At 40.7% G+C, this 16,087-nt stretch overlaps 1 protein-coding gene across 11 annotated transcripts in view; it reads left to right on the top strand.

The window, feature by feature from the left end:
• cep170aa (centrosomal protein 170Aa) overlaps positions 1-14,841 on the top strand; it is a 90,913-nt gene extending 76,072 nt beyond the window's left edge. For all 11 annotated transcript variants that reach the window (XM_078405345.1, XM_078405346.1, XM_078405347.1 and 8 more), the window contains 2 exons: positions 10,611-10,662; positions 11,362-14,841. In XM_078405345.1, coding sequence (XP_078261471.1) covers positions 10,611-10,662; positions 11,362-11,567 — 258 coding nt within the window. In that variant the 3' untranslated portion in view covers positions 11,568-14,841. The remainder of the gene's footprint in view (positions 1-10,610; positions 10,663-11,361) is intronic.
• Positions 14,842-16,087: the final 1,246 nt, after the last annotated feature.

Here is a 16,087-nt window from a genome sequence, read left to right as displayed (position 1 = left end):
GGGATAGATTTGATGGGCCAAATGGCTGGCTCTTCTATTGTACAAGAAACAATAAGAAGTTTGCATTGAATGGACCAGGCTGTTTACTTAAATGTCAGCACTTTTTCTCCATTTCCCACTTCATGTTGTAATGGCAACATGAAGCTTTACTGAATTCTCTAGTGCAATTACAACATCATAATTCTTAAAGGTACTTTAATATTACTGTTACTATCTTGTTATTTACAAGATATATTAATTATGGCCCTTAGGTTGTTATGTATTCTGAGAGTCCTTATTTTAAAGCTCTTCGAAACAGCTCTGCAAAGTTAGTTTCACTTTATATGATTAACATTAAAATGCAGCATGCAAATATTACGTTTAGCCAGATTTCTCATGATACGACTCTTTTAATTTGTGGATCGTCTAATTTGAATTCATCAGTCATCTGTGGTGGACTGATTTTTCCCGTGTGGTCCAGGGCACAATGTTCCATCGGGAGCATTTGTACATTCAACTTGGCAATCTTAGATGATTGCCTAGTTGTAGGGCCTTCACCATGCAGGTGACAAGCTGCTGTGAATAGAGTGGTATTGAGAAAATGAGCCTCCCCACCCACAGTTCAATCACCGTCAAACCTATTTAAATTGTCTGTGGGTCTTAATTCACTATTTTATGGTTTGTCATTCTATATTCATTATATAAATCATCTTGGAATATTGCATTGTCAGAAGGATGGAAGGTTTTGTGCTGTCTTGGTGACTTCATGAGGATTCCAACTAGGCAGCAGAAATGTCCTGTGGCTGGCAGGCTATGCTACAGCCTCTGTTGGGATTTGTCGATTATGGACCGAACTGTTGGGTATCTGTGCATAATTTATCCCTTTATATATTTTAATTTTTGTCATTAAGAACGAGCTGGCCGAATGTTGCATATTATGGATACATGCCCCACTTTGCTATTTGCTTGGATGAAATCAGTGGGGGGGAATGCTGATTTCAGATGAACTAGGACTGTATAAACAAATAAGTTCGTTTATAACGCAGATGTGAGTGTGTTGTGCATTTTGAATTTGTTGGTTGACTCTTTTGCATTCTTTCTGTGCAAAGCATCCCTGATCATAACTTAGTGCATAAAAGAATTTCCAGGGTGCAAAAAGAGAAATAATATTTCATGAAATTTAAATGCAAATCATTGCAGTTACAAATTAGTATATTTTCAATTATCTATATCTGAATTTTTAAATAAAAGTTAACAAAAAAGAATCTAATAGATGTAGCACCTTTCAGATATAGTACCTTGGTTCCTATTAAATCTTCCCCTCTCCTTAAATCTATGCTCTCTGGTTTTTGCTTCCCTGACCCTGGGAAAAAGACTCTGCATTCCCTATATCTATTCCCCTCATAATTTTATCTTAATTTCTATAAGATCACCCCTCAGTCTGCTTCACCTGTATTTGAACATTTCCATGTATTTTGGAGATTTGTTTCCTTCAGAAATACAATTACAAAGCTATAGTAGACGGGAAAGATGATCCAAAGGAAATCATTATAATGTATTTTGGGAACCATTTCTGAAGCTATGCTTACTGATCCTATTAAGTAATCATTACATCTGAACATGGCTATATATGCCAGCTCATTCCGAGTCAGACTGAAGCCTTGCAGTATCAGCAATCTTTCAATAACAGTTGATCTAACACAGATGATCACTTGCCATTATTGTGTGGGTCATTGATTTTGAAAAATTTAAATGTTAAGATCGTAGACCTGAAAAATAGATATTTAAAATTAGAACTCCAGTTAAGATACAAAACTGAAAAAGGTGTCTGCAGTGATTTCAATATTCTTAATATTTAAAAACAATATTTATATAACATGTGTACATCATTGAAAGGCCCAAGCAATTCATTGCATAGATGCTGGCCTTTTATAAAGGGAATTTGTTAAAACCCCCCTCCCATTCTTTTTCATTTTAACCTTGCAATTGTTTTTCTCCAAGTATATCTATTTAGCTTTGAAAAGCCACAATTGAATATAGCTGTGAAGCAGGAAAAACAGATTCCGCTACTTGCTACATTTATACAAAACATTTTCCTCACTAGCCTCTTGTTTTTTGCTTGTGATTTCTTGACTTCCACCAATGGAAACAGTTTCCCTTTATTCATAGAAATTGTTGGAGTTGTTTATTGCAGCACCAAATGTGGCAAAGACTGCAGATGTCAGATTGGCTTTCCTGGGAGTGAACATGCAAAAAGCGACTGGCCTGGATGGAGTTCCTATTCCTAGCTGGATGGAGTTCCATGTAGATTAACTGCTGGAGCATTTGTGGCTATTCCATTCTAAGATTTCTATCTGTTTCAAGAAGGCCATTATCACCTGGTGCCAAGGAAAAACAAAGTAGCACGCATTAATGACTGGTATCCCGTGACTTTGGCATCCACCATTACAAATTTTTTCTAGAGGATAGTCAGAGTGCATAACAGTTCCAATCTCCCAGACAACTTTGAACCAGTGAAACTTGCCTACCACCATGACAGTTCCAGGTAGACCCTTCTCTGTGGTGCTACACTCATCCAGATAACAAGGACACTTACGGCAGACTCCTATTTATATTGACTGTAGCTCTGCTTTCAACATGATTCCAACCAATATCCTGGGCCTAGGATTTGACACCCCCCCCCCCCCGCCTGCTTGTGAATGATCAGCCATGATCGCATTGAATGGCAGTGCTGGCTCGAAGTGCTGAATGGCCTACTCCTGTACCTATTGTCTATTGACTGGATACTTGACGGCCTGGTCCTTAGACTACAATCAGTAAGGATAGGCAAAAAGACACCGTTGCTCCGCAAGGCTGTATTCTAAGCCCCTTACTATACGCCGTATGCACACACGACTGTGTAGCCAAATTCTGCTCTGAATTTGCCAATAACACTAGCGTGAGCCAGATCTAAAACAATGACGAGACAGAGTAAAGGAAGAAGATAGAGAGCTTAGTAGCATCAAGACGACATAATCTCCCTCAACTTTCACTGAACGTAGGAGCTGGTCATCAAAATCGAGGCCTGGTGGAGTACATGCACCAATAAGTATCAATAGCGCTATGGTGGAGATGGTCAAGAGCTTCTGGTTCCTAGGTGCAAATGCCACCAACAATTTGTTCTCGTCCAACCACATTGAAACAATGGCCAAGAAAAAACATCAATATCGCTACTTCCTCAAATAACTCGGGAAATTCAAAATATGACTGTTAACAATTAGAAACATAGAAAATAGGTGCAGGAGGAGGCCATTCGGCCCTTCAAGCCAGCACCGCCATTCATTGTGATCATGGTTGATCATCCACAATCAGTAACCCGTGCCTGCCTTCTCCCCATCCCTTGATTCCACTAGATATCCCTTGATTCCACTAGCCCCTAGAGCTCTATCCAACTCTCTCTTAAATTCATCCAGTAATTTGTCCTCCACTGCGTGACCTATGCTGCACTGCCTCAATTACAAGGATGTCCTTCCTCAAATTAGGAGACCAAAACTGTACACAATACTCCAGATGTGGTCTTACCAGGGCCCGATACAACTGCAGATTGTCTCCAATGACTCTCACTAATTTCTACTATCACGCAAACCAACCCCCTTCCAGCTGTCTCAGGAAAGCAGCCAATTAAGGACCACTCATGCTCCAGTCATTCTCTCCTCCACTCTCTCACAGACAGAACGTACAAATGCGTGAAGGCACATACCATCGGATTCAAGAACAGCTTCATGTTGTTATCAGATTCTTGGATAAACCTCTCATATGCTAAAGATGAATGACATATCAACCAATCTTTTGTTGTCCTTGACCTTTTTAAATCCTCATTCTCTGATATTGTAGCACAATATTCTGCACTCTTGTTTATTTTCTCTTTTGCATTACCTGATAGACGTATGATTTGTCTGGATAGCTGGTGTGGTCCACAGTCCTGCTTTATTCTTCGCTGCATTTGATGCTGCAGTAGACAACTCTAGCATGTTCTCTTTATTTCCTGTGTCTGCAGTTTTATTTGATTTTTCTTATTACAGTAAACCCTTGTTTTAATGGTCCCCTTTATAATGTATTTTGGCTATAGCAGACAGCACCCCCAACTAGCACCACCTCCCCGGATGCTTAAAACACTGTTTCACAGGAGCTTAGCATAGGGAAACCACTGTGGAATAAGGCAGGACCAACAGAGTGGAGGAAATTGGTTGTAGAGCTGTTACATTGTTAGGAGGAAGCAGAGAGATGTACAAGGACAATGGCTCAGGTTAAGCAAGCACAATGGATGAATTAACCCCCTCAATTGAGGAGGTGCAGCATAGGTTCACCAGGTTAATTCCCGGGACGGCGGGACTGACATATGATGAAATAATGGGTCGACTGGGCCTATAATTCACGGATGAGAGGGGATCTTATAGAAACATTTTAAATTCTTAAGGGATTGGACAGGCTAGATGCAGGAAAAATGTTCCCGATGTTGGGGGAGTCCGGAACCAGGGGTCACAGTTTAAGAATAATGGGTAGAACATTTAGGACTGAGATGAGGAAAAACGTTTTCACCCAGACAGTTGTGAATCTGTGACATTCTCTGCCACAGAAGGCAGAGGAGGCCAATTCACTGGATTTTTTCAAGAGAGAGTTAGATATAGCTCTCAGGGCTAACGGAATCAAGGGATATGGCGGAAAAAGCAGGAACGGGGTACTGATTTTGGATGATCAGCCATGATCATATTGAATGGCGGTGCAGACTTGAAGGGCCAAATGGCCTACTTCTGCACCTATTTTCTAGGTTTCTATGAATTGGAGAAAGTGTAGAAAAGAGGAGGTTTAGCTGGAGTGATGCATGGAGGTGGGTCATGTAAGTTTCCTTACAGGGGCTATTTATGATGTTGTACCATCACTGCAGAACCTCAAACAGTGGGTAAGTGGGGACCCGGCATGTCCCCTGTGTTCAGAGGTGGCAACGTGGAGACATATTTGTTCAGGATGTATGACTAGTCTTTATCAAGGTCGGTATACCTGGCGGCATAACCAGGTCTTGGAGTGTATAGCTGCAACAATTGAGAAGAGGGCACAGGTGAATTTAGTATGCATTAGGACTGAGAGTGTAGTTATTTATTTTGCTAGGAAGAGAAAGATAGAGGAGGAAGGTTTTCTGATGGGCATGAGTTAGACCAGCTGATTGGGAGATGCAGGTAGATTTGGGAGGAACGTTTGTTCTACAGGAAATAATTAGTGCTAGTTTGTGGCCAGATATAATGTTGTGGTCAGTTAGTCAGTGGATAGTGTATTTTGTAGAACTGACAGTTCCTTGAGAGAACAGTGGATGAGGCTTCTGAAAGGAAAAAAACTTAGATAAGTAGATTTGGCAGTAGAGGTTGAGCAGCAAGGATGGAAAGCAAAAATATGTCCGATAGAGGTGTATTGTAGAGGTTTCATAGCGTAGTCAACCACGTTGCTATTTGGAGAGCTAGGAATTCGCAGACAAAGTTTGTGTCTGGCCGTAAACTAGCAGCACGGGGATTTGGTGGAGAAGAAACAGTGTCAGGTGGGGGCAGAAAGGAAATGTATAACGTGCAGTAAGTGAATTGCTTTCGGTTTTATATGCGAGATTGATATTTGAGCGCTACGATTGTTTGACGGAGGATTAGAATTGGTGTAAGACAGGATGCGAGTGTTTAGCATTTGTTTGACTGTTGAATTAATTGTCTGTAGTTTTCTTTATTTAGTAGATATTTACATAGCTGCTTAGTCGTGCATATTGTTAGCATAGGCCATGAGAGCAGGTATTGAGGGGGAGTAGTTCTGGCCAGAATTGTTGAGCTTTCAGAGGTGTCGTGGGCCTAACACAGTGAACAAGCCCATTTGATAACCCCAATGATATACTGGCATCTACACAGGTAGTTTTTGTGTGCTTGTTAACATGTAAATAACTTATTACTGAGCCTGGCGTTAGTTATTGCCCTATGGCATAAGTGCGAATATGCAGTTTAGATACTACTTTGGCATTGGGCTTGGATTTCTTGATTGAGCGCTTATCCTGGTTTTATAGCACAAGTATTTTGTGTTTTAACATTAATTGTAACCCTAAACAAACCTTCCAAATCCTCTTGTCTATTGTAAGTATGCTTCCCCCTCAGCTCAACCAGTGGGGGTTCAACACAATCTCCTTTCTATTATATTCTGTAATCCATGCCAATATTTCAAACCTCAGGGTCCTGTATGTCTTGTTCAAAATCACCTGAATTTGCCCTGCCATTTTTGAAGATTTATACACTTATTACTGGGCCTTTTTATTCCTAGTCCTCATTCAGAATTGTACCCTTTCCGTTACACTGATCCTCATTTTTCTAACCAAAACATATCATTTACATTTCATCTATCATGGATCCCCGTTCTACTATATTTGTGCCTTCTGGGTCTGCTCTGGTGGAACATAGAACAATACAGCACAGGAACAGGCCCTTTGGCCCACAATGGCTGTGCCGAATATGATGCCTAGACAAACTATTATCTGCCTGCCCATAATCCATTTCTCCATTCCTTGCATGTCTTCACTCTATCCTCATATTGACTTCATCTTGCTTAAATTGGCTATCATCAGTTGACATTTGATTCTAGATGGCTGCTTGTCCTTTTCCATTGCATTTCTAAACCTTGTGCACCAATCACTGTCTACATAACTGAGACTCATTCCAAGGCCCATCTCGTTACCCAGAACTAGATGCTCCCTTTCACTTTGGAGCAGAAATGTACCAATCAATAGAATACGCCTGAACACACTTACAAAATTATAACCCTCTTATGACTATTAATATCCCGTTGATGATATCATTGAAGACTCCCATAATCACTACTCTTGTTGTTCTGGTATCTCTCTGTAATTTGCATGCAAATTTGCTCTTTGCTATGAAATTTGAAGAAGTATTACAACATTTTAGGGAAGGTACACAGATCATTTAAAAAATTGTCTTTGGGATTTATAGACAATGCTCAAGCAGTCATAGAGCCTTATAGCATTGAAACTGGCCCCTCAGCCCAACTAATTCATGCTGACCAAGATGCCCCATCTAAACTAGTCGCATGTAGCTGTCTTTGGCCCATTTCCCTCTAAACCTTTTCTATCCACGTGACTGGCCAAGTGTCTTTTAAATACTGTCATAAGACCTGCCTTAATTACCTGCTCTGGCAGTTCATTTCATTTACCCACCACCCTCCATGTGAAAAGGTTGCCCCTTGGGTTCCGATTAAATCTTTCCCCTCTCACCTTCAACCTATGTCCTTGATTCCTTTACCTTGGGTAAATGACTGTGCATTCACCCTATCTATTCCACTCATGATATTATACACCTGCATAGGATCACCCCTCAGACTCCTATGCTCCACGGTATAAAGTCCTAGCCTGCCCAACCCCACCCTGCAGCTCAGGCCCGCTAGTCCTGGCAACATCCTTGTAAATCTTCTCTGCACTCTTCTCAGCTTACTGACAACCTTCTTAAAGCAGGGTAACCAAAAAGGAACACGAAATTCCAAATTTGGCCTCCTCAATGTCTTGTACAACTGTAACATAACGTCACGATTTCTATACTCAATATATCCTGACTGATGAAGCCTAATGTACCAAATAATTTTCTTACCACCCCATCTATCTGTCGCACCACTTTCGGGGAACTATGAACCTGTGTTCCCAGATCCCTCTGATCTACAAACCTCTCCAGGGCCTCACCATTCACTGAGAAGATCCTGTCATGGTTTAACTTCCCAAAATGCATCACCTTGCACCTACATTAAACTCCATTAGCTATTCCTTGGCCCACATGTCTAACTGATTGAGATCCCACTGTAATTTTAGAGAATTATTTTTACACTGCAATTCCACCTACTCTATTGTCGTCTACAAGCTTACTAATCATGTCTTGTACATTTTTATCCAAGTCATTGACATAAACCATAAACCACAAACATAGCATCGATTCCCTGAGGCACACTACAAGTCACAGTGCTCCAGTCTGAAAAACACCTTTCCACAACACCTTCTGCTTCCTTTTATTAAGCTAATTCTGTATCCAGGCAACATGCTCTCCCATTAGCACTATGCAATTCCAGAGTAGCCTGCCATGTGGAACCTCATCAAAGGCCTTGTTAAAGTCCATATAGACAATGTATATGGACTTGACATCGTCAACCTTCTTGGTTACTTCTTTTAAGGAGGAGTTGGCTGCGCCTAACGGCTGCGGCTCTCTGGCAGTCTGTTGTCTTTTTTTCTTTTTTTTTTGTTTGTGTCGGTGTTGGGATGGTTTTTGTTTCTGTTTTTGGCTGTGTATGTGTGGTGGGGGTGTGTGGTGGGGGTGTGGGGTGGGGTGGGGAGGTGGGAAACCTTTATTTTATTAGGTCTCTTCCCCGGGGCGCGGCTCGGCTGCGGGCCTTAACATTGCCGGCGCAGCTCGGCTGCGGGACGTTTCAGTGCCCGGTGCGGCTCGGCTGCGGGCCTTAACATTGCCGGCGCAGCTCGGCTGCAGGACGTTTCAGTGCCCGGTGCGGCTCGGCTGCGGGCCTTAACATTGCCGGCGCAGCTCGGCTGCGGGACGTTTCAGTGCCCGGTGCGGCTCGGCTGCGGGCCTTAACATTGCCGGCGCAGCTCGGCTGCGGGACGTTTCAGTGCCCGGTGCGGCTCGGCTGCGGGCCTTAACATTGCCGGCGCAGCTCGGCCGCGGGACGTTTCAGTGCCCGGTGCGGCTCGGCCGCTGGACTTAACATCGCCCGGTGCGGCCGCGGGACGTTTCAGTGCCCGGTGCGGCTCGGCCGCGGGACGTTTCAGTGCCCGGTGCGGCTTGGCCGCTGGACTTAACATCGCCCGGTGTGGCCGCGGGACGTTTCAGTGCCCGGTGTGGCCGCGGGACGTTTCAGTGCCCGGTGCGGCTCGGCCGCGGGACGTTTCAATGCCCGGTGCGGCTTGGCCGCTGGACTTAACATCGCCCGGTGTGGCCGCGGGACGTTTCAGTGCCCGGTGCGGCTTGGCCGCTGGACTTAACATCGTCAGCGCTGTTCGGCCGCGGGACGTTTCAGTGCCCGGTGCGGCTCGGCCGTTGGACTTAACATCGCCCGGTGTGGCCGCGGGACGTTTCGGTGCCCGGGGCGGCTCGGCCGGGGGGCCTTCCATCCCCTTGCGGGGGCTGTGCGTGTCGTTTGCCTCGGTAGGGGTCGAGCTGCCTGTCCGTGGGTGCGGGGGGAAGAGAGGGGAAGTTTTGTTGCCTCCATCACAGTGAGGGGGTGTTTGGAGTCACTGTGATGGATGTTTGTGTTGGGGTCGGGTGTCCTGTGTTCTTTTCTTTTTTTGCTGTATTTTGTGTGACTGCTGAAATTTCGCTCGGTGTTGTGCCGAGTGACAATAAAGTGTTGTTATGTTATGTTATGTTATGTTATGTTAAAAACAATCACATTTGTGAGACACGATCTCCCATGTGCAAAAATCCCATGTATAAAATCATGCTGGCCCCTGTTTGTTTAAATTCATCTATATCTTATCCCTCGGAATCCTGTCCATAACTTACAGATTTTAGGCTCACTGCTCTATAGTTCCCAGGCTTATCCTTTTAACTCTTTTTAAATAGAGGCACAACATTAGCCACCCTCCAGCCATCTGTCATCTCACCTGTGTCTATCGATGATTCATATATATCAACCAATTTCTTCTCTAGCTTCCTGCAGTGTCCTCTGATGTATCTGATCAGTCCCAGGAGATATATCTACCTTCATATGCCTTGGGACATCCAGCACCTCCTTGATCAAAATATAAACTCTTCTTGAAAACATCTTCTGCATCTGTCCTTAGTTCCCAAGCTTTCACGTCTTTCTCCAAGGTAGAAATAGGAGAAATTCCCATTAAGGACCTTGCCCATCTCCTGCGGCTCCACTTTGGTTTCTGAGGAGCCCTATTCTCTCTCTAGTTACCCTCTTCGTATTAATGTATCTATAAAATATATTTGTATTCTCCACATTCTTATCTGCCAGAGCTATCTCTTGCCCCCATCTGCACTCCTGATTTCCTCCTCAAGTATGCATCTCCCCCAAACCACCTCCAGGACTTTTCTTCACGCTGCGGATGGACAAGACAACATTTTGAGTCGGAACCCTTCATCAGTCTTTTCAGTTTCTTGAAGGTCTCCAGAAGGTTCCTGACTTTAAACCATTTCCTTCCACAGATGCTTCCTAGTATATCCTAATAAAATTGGACCACTTTATTGTTTAAACCTCTACATCCTATAAAGAACAAGTAGCCTGTCATTAAAGCAGTAATTCCTAGCCTAGTACTGTTTGTACTGTTAAGGTATCTTACCTTGCCTTACAAGGTCTGAAAGTGTTTCTTATTTCTGAATCAGATACTGCAGACTTTCTATTCACCCATAATGCGCCCAAGATAACCTTAAATAATAATTTCATGATTCCTGTTTGTCTTTCTAAGTATAAAGTGTTTGCAATCTTTTCCAAAATAATGTTGTAATTGATCTTGCATTTTTTTTGGCAAAAAGTATCTTGTAAATATTAAAATATTTAATTTATTCCATTTGATTTTTAAACTTTGTTCTTAACCCATCATTTTTTTCCCACCAAAGGAGATTTCACTGATCTTGCAGGAGTTAAAGAGGATAGAGAAACAACTCCAAGGTAAGCAGCATTTTAGTTTTAAATGTTTGCAATCCCACGGTAATTCTGCCAGCTGTTAATTATGGTAAGTCTTTGGCCCAACATAATATGATTCAATCATTTCTAAATTAGCTGTTGGGTTCCCCTGGTCCAAGATAGCAAGCTAACCAACTTTCAGAAAGGTTAATAAAGCATTACCATTGGGATGTTGCCAGTTTCCCTACTGAATAGGCTTTCATGGGAGATAACATTTATTGAAACAGACAGAATTAAAGCAGCCAAAGTATATCAGTTATTGTATGACAAACATTTTTCTGTTTTGTTTTTAATCTCTCCTGTACAACTTGAGTTTGCACACAATTGAACTGCCTGTTTATCTTTAAATTCAATAAAAATAAGTAAAACCTCTTAAAACCTTCTCTTCCCTTCGGTCCTCCCATGTATTTTGCAAGCAGTTTTGACTTGGACATGTGATAAGCCTATAAAATAAATTATTCATTTTATGAAACATTCTCAACTTAAGAATTGTTTTAATACTCTGTGGGTAGATATTAGAGAATCTTGGCAATTTGATACAAAACTGAAAATGGAGTGCATTGAATATCAATCCTCTCCAAAAATAACTGACAATGTGTGAAATAATAATTGAGAAGTCTGACAATTTTATTATTATAATTGAAATGATACCCCTCTAACAGTTCCTATATTTTTTCCTTTTAGCCATCAATGTGATGATTGATCCAGATGGTGCACTGGATTCAGCATGTGGTTTGAAAATAACAAGTTCCAGTTTGCCTGGACAGCCCAAACAGAAGAGTTGTCCAACACGTCATTCTCGTATCTCCACCTCAGACTCTGACTACAGCAACCATTTAAGCCAGTACAAACAAAATGGAGGAGATAAAGATGATTCTTTGCATGAGTAGCATTGTTTTATAGTCTCTTTAAAGTGGCAAACTATATACCAACAGACCACATTTTTGATTTGGCCTGTATTGATGAGAACATTTGCTTGCCATTTAATTATCTAGCCGCAAGGTATTATCTTGCTTTCCGTGGTTCTTTTGTCACCACGTTACTCTTACTAGAGCTGTAAGTTTGCATCCATCCAGTAATGGAACATTAGGGGGGGGGGGGGTGGGGGGGGTTAGATGAGATAGGGAAAGGACACATTGGTGTGCAGTGAAATGTGAATCACATTGACAGATTCATGAGTCATCTTCAAAATGAAATGAAGAAGCAAATTGGCATTATTACTGAAACTGGAATAAAAGTACAATGTAAAATGGATTAATTTAGAGGCAATACAAGCCAAGAATATTGGAAAAAAAACATTAGTACCAAACTGCTTAGTATGTTGGTCAGTTGAAGCACATGTTGAATCAAGGACTAATGTTTTTGTTATTTATGTGTGTTTAACATGTAAACCACAGATTCTGCATAAGATATTCCTTAACTGTAGAAAGTAGAAAACATATTCATCAATTATTGTAATATGACAAAAATCTGTGCTTTACGCTCTGGTCAGAAGTAGGTAATGTTGTAAAGTCCTGTTGAATGCAACAATGTTACCTGACATTGTTGCACTATTAGCAGCAACGTGAGCTGCAGGATGGGAGCATTGCATTGATGGTATTTCATTTTTGTTGTCTTTGTCCATCACATTTAAACAAAACTACATACCAGCAAAAAGAACAAATGGTGCATTAACTTTATAAAATTTAAGTGGAAGGATTATGTGATTTAGTTCTTAAGAGAAACAAATTGAATGTTTTCAGTTCTGTGGTAGTAAAGTGATTAATTGATCGATAAGTGCTCATAATCAATGGCTCCTATGATAATCTGTTAGCCAACAGGTGATAGTGCATTAGTGTGAATAGTGCAGATTATTTTTAAAACAAAGATTTGAATAAGGCAGACACGTTAGACAGTACACATTCACATCTATGGTATACTTTTGTCTCCACACCAAGAGCAACGATTCCTCGCAAACGTCTCCTTTGATATGAAATGAGTGGAGGGCATTCTCCAGACTATGTTTTGGCAGAGGCTAACAAAATTTAACATGATCAATTCAGAAAATTCTAGCAGTACAGCATGGGTAGAAAGGAAATAGAACTGAGATCCTACTGGAGTACTCAGCTTTATTCTATATTTGACTCTAGTGTACCATATCTGAGTGCTTTTGGCTAACTCGGCATATGTTCCGCTTGCTAACAATGATCTCCCTCTTTCCAACAAGATTTATTTGCAACAATAACTATTCATCCATCTGACAAAAAATCACTTTGGAAATGTTCTCACTTTGTTCCTAAGTAGAGATAACTTGGTGGTACTTTATTTGTTTCCAAATGGTTGTAAAGTCAAAATGCAGAATGTTTTGTTATTCGGTTTTGACATTTGGAGAAGCCATAAAATGCATGCAATGAGAAATGGAAACCATTTGATACAAATAGAATGTCTTTCTGAGGATGCATTTGAGATATTAAGATATTGTTTGGGAGATGGTGGAGAGATATCTACAAAATCTTCCCTAAGAGCATTTGCTCAGGGTGTCATAGGCCTGTGTGGTATTCTCCACCACTCGTGTTATTTATATTCACCAGCATTATCAACAGTGAAATCCATTCATTTTTAAGGGAAACTAATTTTAACTGAATTGATGTTTAATCACAGAACATATAACTATTTAGTTATGTCTTGACTAGGTTAACTTAATGTTTGTGTTTTGGTAAGTGAACACTTGTAGTTTCTTACTACCTACCTGAATCAAGTATTTATTGTGCTCATGAAAGATTCATAACACAATTTAGGCCTTAAACTAATGTCACTGAGTCTTTGCCGCCTGGAAGTAAAAGTATAGCCACTCCTCTCCCTTTTACTTTTAAGAACAAAGCTGGAATTAAACCTGACAGTAATGTATCAAATTTGCATCACACCCCTCTAAGTTGATTTTAAGCTGTACAATAAATGACACAGGTGGGCTGTATCTGTCAATTTTACTTGTCTTGAATGAGTGGTGATAGCTCTCTGGTACAAGTTAACCTACAAAAATGTAGATCAGCCGCCTTAGAAATATATTGTGCCCCTATCATTCATCCCTTGCTTCATTACTGTTTGCCACACAGACTGCTTTTTCTGCAATACTGACTTAATGGTATAACTTTGGAAGAAAAAAAGTGCTGCATTACCAAGCATTACCAAGCATCACCTGTGTAGTGATTCAAAAGAGAGACTTTGGGGTGGGGGAAGAGAGAGCAAGGACAATAGTTTTCTTTACATATGATCATGTCATTTGTAAGTGTGAATAATCCAAAGATATTTTTAAATTGTGGTATCTTCATTTCAGTTTTTACTTTTGTATATTAACATTATCAAAATAATGCTGAAAGGAATAACTCTGCCTATTTTGTTATTGACAAGTGAATTGCCTTTGCTCTTGTATATAAACAAGATGCATTTCTGACATATCTTCAGTTCATTGTTAATATGGATTCTACTGGGCTATGCAATGGTCCACATTATCCCACTAACGGACAACTTTCTCTGAAATAGTTATTGAAAACCTAGATGAATAAACTAAGCAATAGTTAACATGTATGTTATTACAAAATGTTTGCATTGACACATTTGCAAATTTCTGTTCAATTATCCCATTGTGTTATAAAGTGCCTGTGCAGGTGTGAATATGACATTTAAGTTTTATTTACTTTTCACCACAATTTTGATACACGGAATTAATCAGGGCATTTTCACTAATTTGTGATGTAAATTCAACTCTAATATTAAGCCAAAAAAATGTTTTTGGTAATTTGAAATGGGCATTAGATTGGCAATGTAGAATTGCTCCAAACTAACTTTTGAACATTGGGTGATTTGGGTCTAATTTTTTCTCCCTCTAAACTTTGAGATGACCAAATATTGCCTGTATTTTCTTTCTCTCTTTTCCCACTCTCCATCCGGCTGGTATTTATTACAACAGCATCAGAACAATTTTACCCCATGGATGGAAATGTGATTAACAGTTGTACTATGCTTTACAAGTAAATAGCAATGGAGTGAATTTTCCAATTTCTAAATATGCTAGCTAAACACTTCACTTTATTGTGTTGGTTTTATGCGTTTACACATTTGTGTTATAACTTGTAATATCTTTGTTTTACAGTTACATGTTTTTCTCCTGATTTTGTATAAACTCTTGTTAGCTCTATTTATTTTTATTTGGTTATATATGTTCATTTGTATTTTTACATTTCTATTGTTTCAAATAAAAGTTTTCCCCTCTGATCTTTGCCACGGAATATCTTAGAAAACTAAAAGACCTGTGAAAAGTTGGTTTAAATCTGCAACATGTTAGGAGTGATCAAATTCACTCACTTGCAGATGCTGCAATCTTCAGCAAAAAGACAAACTGCTAGAGGAACGTAGATGGGCAGCATTAGTAAAAGCAGCAGTCTGCAGAAAGGTCCTGCCTCACCTGCTGATTTCCGCCAGCAGTTTGTATTTTGCTCGTAAGAAGGAAAGCTTTTCATACAGTGGCCATGTGGAACAAGTCTGAGGAAGTAGCAGAGGCAGATACAATTACAATGTTGAGAATGCATTTGGACAGGTACATGGATAGGAAAGGAGTAGAGGGACATGGACTTAATGCAGGGAAATAAGATTAGCAAAGATGGGCATCACAGGGCCGGGTGGACAAATTGTGCTGAAGGGCCAGTTTCTATGCTGTACAACTCTAGACTCAAATGGAAAGGGCAACTAATTGCATCACGCCTTCCCCACCACACCCCCCGCTGCTTCCTGCTGCTGTACCCGAGAGGCATCCTACAATGCAAGGCCAGCTTTAAGGAACTAGACTACAGGCAGACTGTCAAAATGGTTTTATTGCTTTTAATTGTCTCTGAGAGATCTAAATATTTATCAAATAAGTTTGAATAATCAAAAGACAAATGTTTTAGAACGTTTTTTTTAAAAGGAGCATCACTCAACAGGACTTCCCTGTTGTAAAGCTGGAGGTTGTGTTTGGCAGGTGTGTGAAGAGTGGAGCAGTAGATGGGGGGAGAAAATCTAACTGGTCCCACTCTTCAACTCGTCTTCAGTGGAGCAGAGTATCTTCAGTACTGCGGAGCACAAGGCAAAATACAGTGATATCTGAATAGATCTCATCCTGAGTTTCTTTTTATAAATGGGCACATGCAGTAATTTGAAATACACATGAATGGCCAATGCCTAACATTTTCTGACTGATCATTTGCTTCAATTGTTAAGTGATGTTTTTGTTGGACTCGGGGGTTTGAGATGTACCTGATGATGCCTTCTCGCCTCTGGGTTGTTCAGTTCCCAGTGATAGTCACGGCTGTATTGAAAATCTCAAATCAGATTGAAGGCATTGTCCATGTGGAGCAAAAAGTGGAAAGATGACAAGTATAATAAATTGAAGCCTGAT

Source organism: Rhinoraja longicauda, chromosome 9 (assembly GCF_053455715.1).
Source record: "Rhinoraja longicauda isolate Sanriku21f chromosome 9, sRhiLon1.1, whole genome shotgun sequence".
In the NCBI taxonomy this organism is placed as follows: Eukaryota; Metazoa; Chordata; class Chondrichthyes; order Rajiformes; family Arhynchobatidae; genus Rhinoraja; species Rhinoraja longicauda.
The sequence above is the reverse complement of the archived record's forward strand: the minus strand, read 5'-3'. Positions and strand labels throughout refer to the sequence as shown.